Below are 17322 nucleotides of genomic sequence, written 5' to 3'. Positions count from 1 at the left end.
TTTTTATTTTTATTGGGCTATAGGGGATGGATTGGGAAATATCTCTGTAAGTTATGCCCTACTAAGGAAATGTCCATTCTAATTTTCCTGGGATAGCTTTCGGAGTCTTTTCTTTTTCTTGGAGCTGCTGCTCTTGCTGGCAGCAGCCTCTTCAGGTCCACTGCTGACAGGCTCCTCCTTGGAAGAGAATTTCCTCTTTTTCTTGGGGACCCTCTTGTTTCCTGACTCTTCAGGGTCACTATCTGGTTCCTCTTTGGGAAAAGATTTCTTCCTCTTGGTAAGACTTCCACTGCCAGCTGTCTCTTCAAGATCACTAACCAGCTCCTCCTTGGAAAAAGATTTCTTTTTTGGGGGTTTGGAGGAGACAGATGGGTCTTCCATTCCATTAGCCTGAGGAGCCTCCTGGGGCTTTTGCTTTTTCTTCTTTTTGGGTCTCTCACTTGTCTCCTCACATTCCTCCGGGGTACTACTGCTGTTTTCTGAAGACGCTAGGGCAATCGCAGCCAGCCTTTTCTTTTCCTTCTTCAAGCGTTTCTTCTCCTGTTTCTCCAGCTTCCTAGTAATCTCAGCAGCCGCTTCCTCTGCCTGAACCATTGCCTCCTTCATGACATCCAGATTCTTTCGTGGAATCTCTCCAGTCTCATAGAAGGACAGCCACTCCTCAACTTGTTCTAGAAGCTTCTCCCAAAATACACTGGTGGGTACCTCAGAGAAGCAATCAATTCATGAGGCAATACTGCATTTGTTTGCCAGGTATCGGGACATGCGGCCTTTGTTCTTGGCAGCTGCTCGGCCAGTGAAGGTAGAGTGAAAAATGAGTCCATATTTTGGGGTGTTACCCCTTGTCTTCAGGGCTCTGGAAAGTTGGTCCCTGTGCTGGGCCCAGGGAATCACTCAGACACCAGGACTTAATACCTTTTTAATAAAACAATGATGGTAATTATGGGAAGAAGAAAGTATGCATGTGCTGTAGACAACATTCCTTCTGATAGTTATTCCACTAAATAAACAGAACACAATTTCAATATTTTACTGTTAACAATAATATGCTGGTCTGTACATATATTTTTAAATAAAATTAATGAAAATAACCATTAGCAGCTTTCTATATTCATGAAACCATGCTAATAAATTATTTATGTGTATTATCTCATTTAATCATTACAACATTGTGAAACAGGTACTATCACAATATACCATTTTACATAAGAGAAAAATGTGGCTCAGAGAAGCTAGATAATTTGACTAAGGCTACTCTGATTATAAGTGCAAGAAGCACAATTTAACTTCTGTCTGTCAGAATCCAGAGCCCACACTCTTAATCAATTGTGGTTAAGTCCCAAAATAACTCTGCAAATGAAGAAGTACCCTCATTTTACAGTTTAAAAATAGAGGTTCAGGGCCTCCCTGGTGGCGCAGTGGTTGAGAGTCCGCCTGCCGATGCAGGGGATACGGGTTCGTGCCCCGGTCTGGGAGGATCCCATATGCCGCGGAGCGGCTGGGCCCGTGAGCCATGGCCGCTGGGCCTGCGCATCCGGAGCCTGTGCTCCGCAACGGGGGAGGCCACAACAGTGAGAGGCCCGCATACCGCAAAAAAAAAAAAATAGAGGTTCACAGAAGCTCAATAACACATCTAAGACCACCCAGCCAATATGTGCAAGAGAGCTGAAAACTATGACCAGGAACATCTCGTGAGAGGTTAGTTTTAAAAATGAAAATGAAAAATCCTTACGGTAGTAATAAGCCATTTTTAAGACAGCAGACATTCTGACTCTGCCTGGCATAACAACATGTACTTAGACAACAATCGTACAATTTTACATTGTTACAAGTGCTTGCATTTAGTTTAGATGCAAGATCAATGGTGATAACTCTCATACACAGATCTATTGAATCCCAACAATGGACTAGGCACTTTCAAAAGTGAATCAAGAAGATGTGTGACAAAAATAACTACAGTAACAAAGAAGAGTTGTGTTTGAGCCAAAAAAAAAGAGTTAAAGACTTGGCTAGACCATAAACCTCATATTTTAAGAAAAAAATAATTATAGATTAAGGGGGAAAAATGAAAATTAATATCAGAATTTTCCATGCTATTTTCCATTTCTAACAAAATAAAATATGATCCTCAGGAAACATAATACTAAATTTTTATCCTAGATATATAAACATGACTCCAAAGGCCAGGTATTAACAACCACTCTGCCTTAGTTGCCTGCAATAGATGGTCACGCATCACGCACACACACTCAAGGTAGCCACATCTTCATTCACTTGGAACGGATGGAAAAATTTTCTCAATTAACAGGATTTATTATGATGGAAACTTCCATGGTTATATATCTTGGCTGCTGTTGTTATAAAAGGCTATAAGGAGAGATTTATAACAGAAATTTGTATAGGAACTGTCAGGCAGAATCAGAAAGTCATGGTGTCTGCTGCTTAAGTCCAGCTGATTTTGTGCAACTTTTGTGTGTCGCATTCTTTCCCATTCTTTTATAATGGCAATAAGGAAGAGAGCTGTGACTTAGCCATTCTCAAACATAGTTAAATGTTATTCTCCTAATGAAGGGAATTTTCCAACAGTGTCATGACACCATTTTAAGGTGGCTATTACACATGAAAGCTTAAGAACGGCATGGGAGGGAAATGTGTATTTATTTATAGCAATAACTAGTAGTGAGGGAAAAAATTAGTGTGAGCAAAGTTATCTGGTTTAGGTACAAGATTTCTTTTTGCAATTTGCAGTGTGCTCCTGAATTATTATGTTATGTGTCAGAACAATATCAGTAGATAGATATAAAAGAGATTTCCCTACACAAAAGTCTATAGATCATTCCTGGAACGCTACAGGGTTGTTGGGTTTTTTTCTTAAATGTTTGATTTCTTGCCACTAATGCTTTTCCAGACTCAGAAGTATTAATGGGATAGAGCCTTTGATTGGACAGGGGGAAGGGAGACTGGGAAAAGACCACCCTTGCTACCAGTGGCAAGAATCCAAAAAAATTAGCTTAGGAAACTGTTATAAGATTGGGCTCCCTTCCACTTCCACCAAAGATCCCCACACTTGGGCCACCCGCTGGGTCTAGTATAAGCGAACACAATTGGTAAAGCCTGGTGCCCTGTCAAGCTCCTCCAAGGACAGCAACCCATAATCTAAGAAAATATAAAGCCCTGTCCAAGTTTTGACTTAGCAAATCGCCAAGATCCACAACTTTCCCTGGCTCCAAAGTCTGGGCAGTGATAAATATTTTCAGCTTAATAATGTGCTGACTTATTACCACACTTTAATCTAAATGCCTTAAGAGGGTTCTACATTTGAGTCCTAGTTCTAAAATTCTACAATGGCAGGACTAAAAATCTTAACCAAAACCACATCCTTCATATTCTATTTTTTGGGGACTATCAATTTGTCACTACTCTATTTTGTGGCTTCTTCATTTAATATTTTCTTGCTATAAATACATCCACTTAAAGCTAATACTATGGCAGATAGATGGCTGGAAATTCTTTTCAAACACACACATAATCATACATAGAAGAAGGATATTATTAACATTCATATGATTCCCCAATATATATATGATACTGCAATCAACTGCTTGGTCTACTATGAATGTGATGACACAATTCCCTTAGTATATTTAAATACTAATTTTGTTTCTAGAAAAAAGACCCTTAATCACACTACACATTTAATTAATGGTAGGAATAAGTCATAACAATTTTTTATTATATACATATTGTTATAAATGCAATTACTAGTTTTATATTTGTAGTAAACAATAAAGGCTATCTATTTACTACTCAAGGCTGAGGAAAACTTACAAATGTCAAGTGTTTGGGTTTTTCTTTTTCTTAACTTTTTAACCAAGAACTCTTTTGTTTAATTGAATAAATTTAATGTGTAACATTGTGTACATTTAACGTGTACAGCATGTTACTTTGATACATTTATATATTGCAATATGATTGCCAAGGCAGTGATATTTATCACATTACATAATTATAGTACAATATTATCTATATTCATTATACTGTGCGTTAGATCTCTGTGGCTTATTTACTACTCATTACAGGTTTGTGCCCTTAAACATCATCACTCTTAACCGCCCCCAATCCCCTGGTAAGCACAATTTTACCCTCTGTTTTTTACAGGCTTAACTTTTTTACATTCTCACATATAAGTGATATCATACAGGACTTGTCTTTCTCTGTCTGACTTATCCTACTTAGCATAATGTGCTCAAGATCCATCCATGTTGTTGCAAATGGAAGGATATCCTCCCTTCTCATAGTTGAATAATATTCCATAGTGAATATGTACCATATCTTTTTTTATCCATTTCATCCATTGATAGGCATTTGAGTTGTTTCCATATCTTGGCTATTTTGTGAATAATACTGCAATAAACATGAGAGTGTATATCTCTCGTGGGAAATACTATTTTCATTTCCTTTGGTTTATAGCCAGAAGTGGAGTTGCTGGGTCATACAGTAGATTTTTTTTAAATTTTTTGAGGAACCTCCAATTGATCTCCAAAGTGGTTGGATCAACTTACATTCCCACCAACAATATTTAAGGGTTCCCTTTTCACCACATCCTCACCAGCACCTGTTGTCTCTTGTCTTCTTGATGATAGCCCTTCTAAGGTGTGAGGTGATATCTCATGTGGTTTTGATGCGCATGTCCCTGACGATCAGTGATGTTGAGCATCTTTTCATGTGTCTGTTGGCCATTTTGATGTTCTCTCTGGTAAATGTCTATTAGTTCTTCGGCCCACCAAGTGTTTGTTTTACATTTCCATAAGCTACTTATAGGGTGACAAGTGACAGATGTGATGAAATGTGTGATACTGTTTGCACATTACAGTCTAGAACTATGTACAATACCTTCACTGTGACTGAAGGCACAAGGTCAGCTCCCACTTCAACATCAGTAGATTGCTGTAAACACAGAATTGAGAAGAGAAGGGAAGAATAGTTTCAATACTGCACATCAATGAGTAAACACAGTAGGTGTGATACATACTTCTCACCACCAAAAAAAAGCTATAAAGGATTTATCACTCTGATGGCCGACTAAAAGAGTCAGTGTGGCTTTTTGGATGGCTTCATTGGGAAAGTCACAAGTTAATATTAAAAAACCCACGACTCCAAAAAGGGAAGAAAAGTTCACATATTTTACTATCAAACTACTCTATTGCCAAATTTCCTTAAAAACTGAAACTAATTCTATTTACTCATTCTTTATATTATAGAAAAGAAGACTTCTGTATATTTTCTATATAAACAGTACGCCATTCTTTTAGGTCCTTGTATTTTTAGCTTGCCAAGGGTATGTTTTATTCTGATTAATAATATGTATTGATATCTAAGACATGTAACTAATGATATAAAGATTGAGTGGCCTTACACCTAGAAAATAAAACAAAAGTAGGAGTGTATTTTTTTTACTAGCGCATATCATAAACTATTTTACTCTTTGAGCATCAGCCTTGATTACCTGGTCCTATGTCTTAAAGAATTCAGAATATAATATAATAGAGCAAACATTTCCTTAGAATTTATAACTTGTTTTTTAGAGTGGTAGGTTGAGAGGAAAATATGGTCACTCTATAATAGAATAAAATCAAAGCGTAACATATTTTCTAATAATACCCACATGAATTCCTGAGGGAACAATTAAGATCATGAAGTCTGTCCAACAATGAATAAATCCATTGTACTTTGTTAACCTATTTGGAATTATTTTACTAAGAAAAATTAAATCACTTCTAAGCAGTGGGGATCACTATGATGTAATGGCCATCAGCATAATTAAGAGTAGGGAGATTCATATTCTATTTCATAGGAATCTATGATTCTAGATTCATAGGAAACTATATATGAACTTTGATCCAACTTCTCAGTCAAGAAGAGAGGATAGCGATGTTTATCTCTTCTATAAAAGCCCCCATTCTAACACTAATTATATTATTTTTTGGATGTGTGCTTTCATAACAATGACTGAAAACAAAATATTAAGCCAGGCTTTTTGCTCTAGTATTACCTAAAATCCAGGAAATATTTTACATTTAACTGTCAGCAGTTCTGGAAGAGAAACCAACATCTCCTGTTTCCTGCTCTTTTCAATCCATATCTAAACACCTAGATATTTCAGAGACAAAAGTCCTTTGGAAACATGAAATTACAGCCAGAGAGAAGTAGCTCTACAAAGACAGCATAGCATCACAGCCACCTAAATCGTTGGACTGATGTTTTCCAATGGGATGAATATGATACTCTCAAGAACCTCTTAAGAAGGAAAAAAATAGTAAGAAGGGGAAATGAAGCTGAAAAGAGACATCCAGTTAAGAGGAAAAAGCACTCCAGGTTACTGATAGGGAAATATATATTACAATACAGTGCTATTACATAAGACCTTTCCTCAGAAAGATCAAAAGTTGCTAAAGAACAGAAAGGGAATTTCAATCCAAATAGCCTATGTTTAAGAGAACCTAGAAAAAATTATATAAGTTGCCCAAAGGAAAAAAAGAATCATTTCCAAGGCAAGAAAATATGTGTACATTTGTCAGCTAACTAAGCAAAAATGTTCCACTCAGACTACACCCTTCAGGTAGAGTGAGAAATGGTGTGTGCTGAATATCCAATGTTTAAACAGTACCTCTACTATGTGACTCAGCTGGGTGAATGTTTCTTTCATATATAGTCCTACTTTTTTTTACGTATACCCACTTACTATACTATGGCAATGTTAATGTGATTTTTATCACAACTTGGGTTGGCTGTTTATACTAAGATTAATCTTTGAAAAGCTTATGGAACTACTTACTATATTATGCTGTGACACCTAAATATCAAAGTCATTTCTTAAGCAAAATTATATGACATAAATTCCATACAGAGTAAAAAACAGTGAATTCGGGGCTTCCCTGGTGGCACAGTGGTTGAGAGCCCGCCTGCCGGTGCAGGGGACGCGGGTTCATGCCCGGTCTGGGAAGATCCCACATGCCGCGGAGCGGCTGGGCCCGTGAGCCATGGCGGCTGAGCCTGAATGTCCGGAGCCTGTGCTCCGCAATGGGAGAGGCCACAACAGTGAGAGGCCCGCGTACCACAAAAAGAAAAAACAAAACAAAACAGTGAATTCAATCACTTTCCTAAATTGATCAACTTTGGTACAGATATAGATAAACTTAATATATTTTGCCCAAACTGCAGGCAGTGAGAGAAAACCAACCATAATCTAACAAGTGCTTACAGAAGACTAAACAAAGAGATGGGGTAACGTAACCAAGGACAGTCCCCTTTCTTGTTTCTCAGCTTTATTAATTCATTTATAGAGCGAATATATACTGAACACCCATTATGTGACTGGCACTAAGGATATGGCACTGAAGGAGACAAGTAGAATGAAGGTGGTGGTGGAGGTGGTGGTGGTGGTGGTGGTGATCGTGATGATCGTTTTAAAAGAATTAAAATGTAATTTTATTATTATAATGATTTGTTAGTTAATTATCATAATTCAACAAACTAGATTCTATTACTATTCCCATTTTACAGATGAGAACATTGAGACTAAGAAAATTGAATACCTTGCCCTGGGTCACACAGATAGAAATGAGAGAAAACATAATTCCTGGCCCAACTCTATTCTTAAACTACTTCCCCACCACAACCACCATAATGTATTAAAGACTATAAATTACCAAACCCTGCGCTATGCCTTTCATAAACATTATTTCATTGAACCTTCAACAAAAATCTAGTGGGGTCAGTATTATTCATCTGGATTAGGATTATCTCAATACTCAGTACTGAAAACGTTTTTTTAAAAAAAGTAGGTAGATTCAGAGTAATGGTGAGAACCTATTTGACCATTTCCCTTCCCTCCCCCTTTTTTAAGACAGAAATCCTGCCTAAGGAACTTCTTATTACACAAAGAACTTAGAAATGTTTTTTTCTAGAAGTAACAAAGCCTAAAACTTATCTTCCCTAAAGTTTCTATTTGGAGGCCCAGAATTTAAACCAATACATTTTGATCCCAATTTATCAGAGTCCGCCACTATCACAAACCCTTTGAAAGTCTGCAAATACACCTACAGATACTGAATCAAAGTTAGGAGAAACCACGGCAGAGACTTTCAGGTCATCTTCTCTCTCGGTCATAGGCCAAACACCTGTAATTTTAAGAGAAAAAAAAGTATTTACTCATAAAGTAAAACTTGCTGTATATAGTTGTTTTAAGGTTTATCTATACCATACATCAAAAATATACTCACGAGTTGAAAAAAAAACTGAGGCATTACAGAATGAGAAGCTTTATGCTAATTCTTTCCCCTCCACATTACTAGAAAGAAAAACTGTCTCTTTTTCCAAAGATATTAGTTCAGATTGACCCAATGACTGACCAGTGTCAGGAATTTCAATTCCCTATCCTTAGCTACTGGTAGAAGCCGAAAAAAGTACAACTCTTTTGAAGGTAAACTGGCTATAATTATCAAAATGTAAAATTCACCAAAAAAATGTAAAATTCACATACCCTGTGATTTAACAATTCTACTCCCAAACATTTACCCAATACTCATAGACATGCCCAAGGAGTTTCTCTGTTGCTAGTAATTATTAAAAACAAAACAGCCTAAATCTAAATCATATTTCTATTAATAGAGAAATAGTTAACTAAATTATGGTATATCAATACTGTGCAATGGTCCAAAACCCAAAACTCTAAATAAGAGTGCTGTCTATCTTTATACACTGACATGAAAAGAACTCCAAGATATGCTATTGATTTTAAAAAAGCAAGATGTAGTACAATGTCTCTAATACACATGTATTTGTGTAAAAACAATTATATAAACAGGAAAATTTTCTCAAAGAACACACAAAATCTCTTAATAAAGGTTACCTTTAAATAATCTAGTGGAACTAAGACCTGGGGTTTATGCTTTCAGTACTGTTTGAATTATTTTGACCATATTCATTTTCTCTTTACAATTGAAAATTTCACAATTTAAAAAATGTTTATAGTGCATAATGAGATATTATGAACAAGTTATAGAGATCCTAAATAAACAAGAAACATAAATAATACATATGCACATACATGTGTATATATACATATATATATGACAGATTATTGGCTGTCCCCCAACATCCATTCTTCCCTCCTCCTTCTTTGTGGCAGAACACTAATTCTGTTGAGGCATTCACCTCATCTCAAAGTTATTGAATTGGTCAAATCCCATCATGATGATTTCATTCCCCTGAACTTTTGTTGTTTTAGTCGTGAGCATGGAGCCTAATCCTGGCAGATGTGAGGTGAGGAAAGGTGGGAGTCGGCATGCTGGTACATGCTTCTGGGAAAGCTAGTCCTCCCTAATAAATGGGGACACTTGGGAGAAATATCTCTCTTCTTCCCTGGAAATCATACTTGCACATAATGTCTGGAACTGCTAAAATCACCCTGTGACCCTGAGAGGAAACATCCCCCCACACTGAGGATGGCTGATTGAAAATATAGAAAGCACCTGGATGATGTCACATGAATCAGCTGTCTCACAAAGAGAAGAACCACCTACAATTGCCACCAGGCATTCCCACCAATATTACACTGTTTGGAATAAGAATTTCCACAACTTAGTGAGAGTACAAAAGGCTGCTTGTTGCCCACCCAGTAAAGATTCTTCAGTTCTTCTTTACTAAAAAAGAGTCCAATTTTATCCTAAGTAACAAAGTGCTCAACCAAAATGCTAAATTTCCCAGGCTCTTTTGCAGCTTGGAGTGGCCAGTGAGATGTAAGTGGAAGCTGTTCAGGGTGTGGCTTCCAGGAAAGATCGTTAAGTGGGCTGACTCAGCTGCAGATGTGAGGGCAGGAGTTCCAGAAGCCATCCTAGACCAACAGAAGACCCTGGGTGAGAAGGAATCAGAGTCCTTGATGACTTCGGAACTGCCAAATCAACCCTGGACTGCCCATTACTGGACTTCTTTTCCATGAGAAAGAAATAAACCTGTGCCTTATTTAAGCCACCCTATTTAGGCATTCTGTTATATGCAGCCGGACATAAACCTGAATAGCACATCTTCCAACAAGGTTACCAAGTACAAATGTTTCTACTACTCAATGGTAGAAGCAACTTAGTTATCCTAGACATATTTCAAATGGGTGAAGACTTTCATTTATACGCCCATGTCTTACTGCTCTCTTTCCCTTCCTGAAGACACAACTATGCTGTGTGGGAGTCTATCTCAGTATTGTACCCTTTCCTTCATATCCATCCCAAGTAAAGAACATATCAACTGTCTAAATCAATCATAAGGAAACTCTGTTTTTGAAAGTGCCTACTGATAGATGTTGTTGACTACTAGTAACAGAAATGCAAGGCAGGATTCTCACTAATGAGTTGAGTATGAAAAGCTTCAAAATCCATAAGCCATACAGAAATTATTACTATAATTTCATGCTTACAACATACATCCCTCGTATAACTTACACACATAAAATCAGCTTCAAAAATACTTTTATTACAGTAGATAATATATACCATGTGTACAACAAAATATACTCTTTAAATTGGCTTTACATTTTGCTGCAATTCTTGCTTTGAAGAAATAAAAAAAGCTTTTAAGTGCTGAACATAACCCACAAGACTGTGAACTTCTTTTTTGCAAGTTAAAGTCACTGTACTAAAATAGGTGGCATTTAAATGAATAATGAGGTCAGCAAAAAGTTCAGAGTTTTAACTTCTCATAATCTTCTGTAATGAAATGACTTGGTGCTTTTATATAATTACAGGTATTTTAATGAACAAATATACCACAATTTTATAAGTGTAGAGAATACTAAATTTTTTCCATATCTAGAAATGAAATATGTTAAAAGTTTCTCTTTTTTAAGAGTCTCGGTTTCTTTTGTAGGAATAAAACCAAATGATGGTGGCAAAGAAGGGGCAGAGAACTTCAAATATTAACTTTGAGGTTATATAAATAATAAACTTTGCACTCAAGTCTGTAGGTTCATCCCTAGCTTAATTAGCACTTATTTCAAGATACACAGAAGAATCAGGGTAATGACAAGTAAAACAGCCTAACCCTTCTCACCCAAGGGCATCACTATGGCCACCAAAAAAATAACTTTTAGCTGTAAGGGATTTACCTGAGAAATGTTTTACATAATCAAGTGTTAATCAAAATATCATTAGCACATTGTTTATGGAAAGGCCAAAATCTCAAGACACAAAATTTGTAGTGAAAAGCCACATTAAATTTATTTAACCAACTCTGGAAGTTTCATGTTTCATATGTATGCCACTCATCTCCAATTACATTTTTAAGTGACAAAATGAGATTTATATTCCATTAATCCCAAAACACTAGTATCAAAAATGGAAAAAAATGTGCAATATGACACATCCAGTTTTAACTATTCTCTATTTGACATGAGGGTCCTGACAACACATGGGTTTTTAAATAACTGGAGGTACTTAAAAGACCTAAGTTTCACTTGTTTACTTTCAAAACTTTCTAAGAGAATGTGTAAAACCAAAGCATAATAATTTTATTTTAATATTAATATTTTTAATATATTATCTAAATTCCTCTGAATGTCTCTTGGTAATATGGACTCAAAAATATATAAATCTAGGAAAGTGATTGGATCAAGATTAAGATTGGCTCTGTTGTTTTGGTTGGCTTTTGATGCTCTGCTTCTTTTATTATTCCTGCTTGTTTTAACATTTCTTTTAAGTGAAAATAGTCCATATTTTTTCTCATTAAAACAATACTTTTACCTGACCCTGAGAAGGGAACTTAAAGTAATGCTTTTCACATGTCCAACTCAAACTGCAGGATTGCTGTTTTGTTTCTCCTTTTAATTTACAGTAAAATTATACCCTTGTGAATCCCAAAGTAAGATAATATTGAGTTATACAAAACTCAAGAACTGAAAATATCATCAGCCTCTGAGTCATTAGAAATCAGCATACCACAGGCTACACTCCATTTGGATGGCTAATGAACTACAAACATAAATTATATCACTAGGCTGCAAATGACTAAATTTTTAGTAACAAAGTAGTAATTCGCATACTGCTTTGGTTTCTTTTCAAAGAAGCAACTAAAATTTTTTCATGGATATTAGAAGTTAATAAATGATCACTCTAAACCTTAATGTAATTCTAAAGGTCTAAACCACTATCCAAAGAAATACATGTTCCTTTCTTAGAGTTAAAAGAAAAAAACTCAGCACTGTCCCTGAAACACACTAACAAAAGTATTACCTTAAATAGGACATATTTTCCAGAAGCTATAAAATACAAATTAAGCACAAAGACTAGTGTGTTAAAGAGCAATGCTGTTTTTACAAAAATGACTTTAATTAAGCCTGGGGGAGAAAATCAACTAATATGTACAAAACATTATCCATATACAAAATAACATAAATTTTACAATGAATACTAAAATCAAATAATAAAAAGCTGCAAATGAGATACCTTGTGATTTGTTAACATCTTTGATGATTTTCTGAAGTTCTTTCAATTCTATATCAAGTTCATCATAGTTTAGTTCTCTAGATTCAACTTTTGGAGCTTGGAACAAAGAAGGGTCTGTCCCCAGGTATGAACATTGCAAGTGGCCATCATCACTCAGAGTGACTATCACTCCCTTTAAATCACTACAAAAAGGAGGAGAAAATGAGACATAATTAAAATTTTTGGTGGATTTAGATTTAATCTAGACCAACTAGATTTTCATTCGATTCAGCTTCAACATACCATTAAGAAAATGACTATTGGGAATAGGAACATACATATCGATAATTACCTTAAATGTAAATGGACTAAATGCTCCCACCAAAAGACACAGAGTGGCTGAATGGATACAAAAACAAGACCCATATATATGCTGTCTACAAGAGACCCACTTCAGACCTAGAGACACATACAGACTGAAAGTAAGGGGATGGAAAAAGATATTCCATGCAAATGGAAATCAAAAGAAAGCTGGAGTAGCAATTCTCATATCAGACAAAATAGACTTTAAAATAAAGACTACTAGAAGAGACAAAGAAGGACACTACCTAATGATCAAGGGATCCATCCAAGAAGAAGATATAACAATTGTAAATATTTATGCACCCAACATAGGAGCACCTCAATACATAAGGCAAATACTAACAGCCATAAAAGGAGAAATCGACAGTAACACAATCATAGTAGGGGACTTTAACACCCCACTTTCACCAATGGACAGATCATCCAAAATGAAAATAAATAAGGAAACACAAGCTTTAAATGATACATTAAACAAGATGGACTTAATTGATATTTATAGGACATTCCATCCAAAAACAACAGAATACACATTTTTCTCAAGTGCTCATGGAACATTCTCCAGGATAGATCATATCTTGGGTCATAAATCAAGCCTTGGTAAATTTAAGAAAATTGAAATTGTATCAAGTATCTTTTCCGACCACAATGCTATGAGACTAGATATCAATTACAGGAAAAGAGCTGTAAAAAATACAAACACATGGAGGCTAAACAATACACTACTGAATAACGAAGTGATCACTGAAGAAATCAAAGAGGAAATTAAAAAATACCTAGAAACAAATGACAATGGAGACACGACGACCCAAAACCTATGGGATGCAGCAAAAGCAGTTCTAAGAGGGAAGTTTATAGCAATACAATCCCACCTTAAGAAACAGGAAACATCTCGAATAAACAACCTAACCTTGCACCTAAAGCAATTAGAGAAAGAAGAACAAAAACATCCCAAAGTTAGCAGAAGGAAAGAAACCATAAAAATCAGATCAGAAATAAATGAAAAAGAAATGAAGGAAACGATAGCAAAGATCAATAAAACTAAAAGCTGGTTCTTTGAGAAGATAAACAAAATTGATAAACCATTAGCCAGACTCATCAAGAAAAAAAGGGAGAAGACTCAAATCAATAGAATTAGAAATGAAAAAGGAGAAGTAACAACTGACACTGCAGAAATACAAAAGATCATGAGAGATTACTATAAGCAACTCTATGCCAATAAAATGGACAACCTGGAAGAAATGGACAAATTCTTAGAAATGCACAACCTGCCGAGACTGAACCAGGAAGAAATAGAAAATATGAACAGACCAATCAAAAGCACTGAAATTGAAACTGTGATAAAAAATCTTCCAACAAACAAAAGCCCAGGACCAGATGGCTTCACAGGCGAATTCTATCAAGCATTTAGAGAAGAGCTAACACCTATCCTTCCCAAACTCTTCCAAAATATAGCAGAGGGAGGAACACTCCCAAACTCATTCTACGAGGCCACCATCACCTTGATACCAAAACCAGACAAGGATGTCACAAAGAAAGAAAACTACAGGCCAATATCACTGATGAACATAGATGCAAAAATCCTCAACAAAATACTAGCAAACAGAATCCAACAGCACATTAAAAGGATCATACACCATGATCAAGTGGGGTTTATTCCAGGAATGCAAGGATTCTTCAATATACGCAAATCAATCAACGTGATACACCATATTAACAAATTGAAGGAGAAAAACCATATGATCATCTCAATAGATGCAGAGAAAGCTTTCGACAAAATTCAACACCCATTTATGATAAAAACCCTGCAGAAAGTAGGCATAGAGGGAACTTTCCTCAACATCATAAAGGCCATATATGACAAACCCACAGCCAGCATCGTCCTCAATGGTGAAAAACTGAAACCATTTCCACTAAGATCAGGAACAAGACAAGGTTGCCCACTCTCACCACTCTTATTCAACATAGTTTTGGAAGTTTTAGCCACAGCAATCAGAGAAGAAAAGGAAATAAAAGGAATCCAAATTGGAAAAGAAGAAGTAAAGCTGTCACTGTTTGCAGATGACATGATACTATACATAGAGAATCCTAAAGATGCTACCAGAAAACTACTAGAGCTAATCAATGAATTTAGTAAAGTTGCAGGATACAAAATTAATGCACAGAAATCTCTGGCATTCCTATATACTAATGATGAAAAATCTGAAAGTGAAATCAAGGAAACACTCCCATTTACCATTGCAACAAAAAGAATAAAATATCTAGGAATAAACCTACCTAAGGAGACAAAAGACCTGTATGCAGAAAATTATAAGACACTAATGAAAGAAATTAAAGATGATACAAATAGATGGAGAGATGTACCATGTTCTTGGATTGGAAGAATCAACATTGTGAAAATGACTCTACTACCCAAAGCAATCTACAGATTCAATGCAATCCCTATCAAACTACCACTGGCATTTTTGACAGAACTAGAACAAAAAATTTCACAATTTGTATGGAAACACAAAAGACCCCGAATAGCCAAAGCAATCTTGAGAACGAAAAATGGAGCTGTAGGAATCAGGCTCCCTGACTTCAGACTATACTACAAAGCTACAGTAATCAAGACAGTATGGTACTGGCACAAAAACAGAAAGATAGATCAATGGAACAGGATAGAAAGCCCAGAGATAAACCCACAGACATATGGTCACCTTATCTTTGATAAAGGAGGCAGGAATGTACAGTGGAGAAAGGACAGTCTCTTCAATAAGTGGTGCTGGGAAAACTGGATAGGGACATGTAAAAGTATGAGATTAGATCACTCCCTAACACCATACACAAAAATAAGCTCAAAATGGATTAAAGACCTAAATGTAAGGCCAGACACTATCAAACTCTTAGAGGAAAACATAGGCAGAACACTCTATGACATAAATCACAGCAAGATCCTTTTTGACCCACCTCCTAGAGAAATGGAAATAAAGACAAAAATAAACACATGGGACCTAATGAAACTTAAAAGCTTTTGCACAGCAAAGGAAACCATAAACAAGACCAAAAGACAACCCTCAGAATGGGAGAAAATATTTGCAAATGAAGCAACTGACAAAGGATTAATCTCCAAAATTTATAAGCAGCTCATGCAGCTCAATAGCAAAAAAACAAACAACCCAATCCAAAAATGGGCAGAAGACCTAAATAGACATTTCTCCACAGAAGATATACAGACTGCCAACAAACACATGAAAGGATGCTCAACATCTTTACTCATTAGAGAAATGCAAATCAAAACTACAATGAGATATCATCTCACACCAGTCAGAATGGCCATCATCAAAAAATCTAGAAACAATAAATGCTGGAGAGGGTGTGGAGAAAAGGGAACACTCTTGCACTGCTGGTGGGAATGTGAATTGGTACAGCCGCTATGGAGAACGGTATGGAGGTTCCTTAAAAAACTACAAATAGAACTACCATATGACCCAGCAATCCCACTACTAGGCATATACCCTGAGAAAACCATAATTCAAAAAGAGACATGTACCAAAATGTTCATAGCAGCCCTATTTACAATAGCCCGGAGATGGAAACAACCTAAGTGTCCATCATCGGATGAATGGATAAAGAAGATGTGGCACATATATACAATGGAATATTACTCAACCATAAAAAGAAATGAAATTGAGCTATTTGTAATGAGGTGGATAGACCTAGAGTCTGTCATACAGAGTGAAGTAAGTCAGAAAGAGAAAGACAAATACTGTATGCTAACACATATATATGGAATTTAAGAAAAAAAAATGTCATGAAGAACATAGGGGTAAGACAGGAATAAAGACACAGACCTACTAGAGAATGGACTTGAGGATATGGGGAGGGGGAAGGGTAAGCTGTGACAAAGTGAAAGAGCGGCATGGACATATATACACTACCAAACGTAAGGTAGATAGCTAGTGGGAAGCAGCCACATAGCACAGGGAGATCAGCTCGATGCTTTGTGACCGCCTGGAGGGGTGGGATAGGGAGGATGGGAGGGAGACGCAAAAGGGAGGGGATATGGAAACATATGTGTATGTATAACTGATTATTAAATTTGTTATAAATCAAAAAATTAAAAAAAATAAAAATAAAAAATAAAATGACTATATAATGTATCTATTTCTAAAGTTTTACATCAAGGACTCAATTTAAATGTTTCAAACATGATTTATATTTACAGAAATATAACAATTATTATTCAAGCTTCCATTTTTGGGGACATAACTATGTGGCAACTCCTGCTCTAAGAGCTTTTCAAGGTCTTACTTGTATCATTCAATCCTCACTGCACCTCCCACTTGGCAGATTCATAATAAGCAGTGAACAACACGTAGGAGCTACAATGGATCAAGAGCTAGGCTACTGGCTGGCTGAAGACTAGGGCTGAGGCGCAGGAGGGAAGATGGGACAATCCAGGGGAATGGGAAGGTTAGTGGAGGAAGCCCTACGAGGCCTTGAAGAG

The 17322-nt window shown here is 36.2% G+C and overlaps 1 protein-coding gene across 8 annotated transcripts in view; it reads right to left on the bottom strand.

Annotated features, from left to right (window-relative positions):
* Window positions 1–17322, bottom strand: part of BBS9 (Bardet-Biedl syndrome 9) — a 479004-nt gene that overhangs the window by 286148 nt on the left and 175534 nt on the right. For all 8 annotated transcript variants that reach the window (XM_082632872.1, XM_082632873.1, XM_082632874.1 and 5 more), the window contains 3 exons: window positions 12495–12676; window positions 8104–8180; window positions 4894–4947 (listed from right to left, as the gene is read on the bottom strand). In XM_082632872.1, the coding sequence (XP_082488998.1) occupies window positions 4894–4947; window positions 8104–8180; window positions 12495–12676 (313 nt within the window). The remainder of the gene's footprint in view (window positions 1–4893; window positions 4948–8103; window positions 8181–12494; window positions 12677–17322) is intronic.

Source organism: Mesoplodon mirus, assembly GCF_964341445.2.
Source record: "Mesoplodon mirus genome assembly, chromosome: 9".
Classification (NCBI taxonomy): domain Eukaryota; kingdom Metazoa; phylum Chordata; class Mammalia; order Artiodactyla; family Ziphiidae; genus Mesoplodon; species Mesoplodon mirus.
This window is presented reverse-complemented; position numbering and strand designations above follow the sequence as displayed.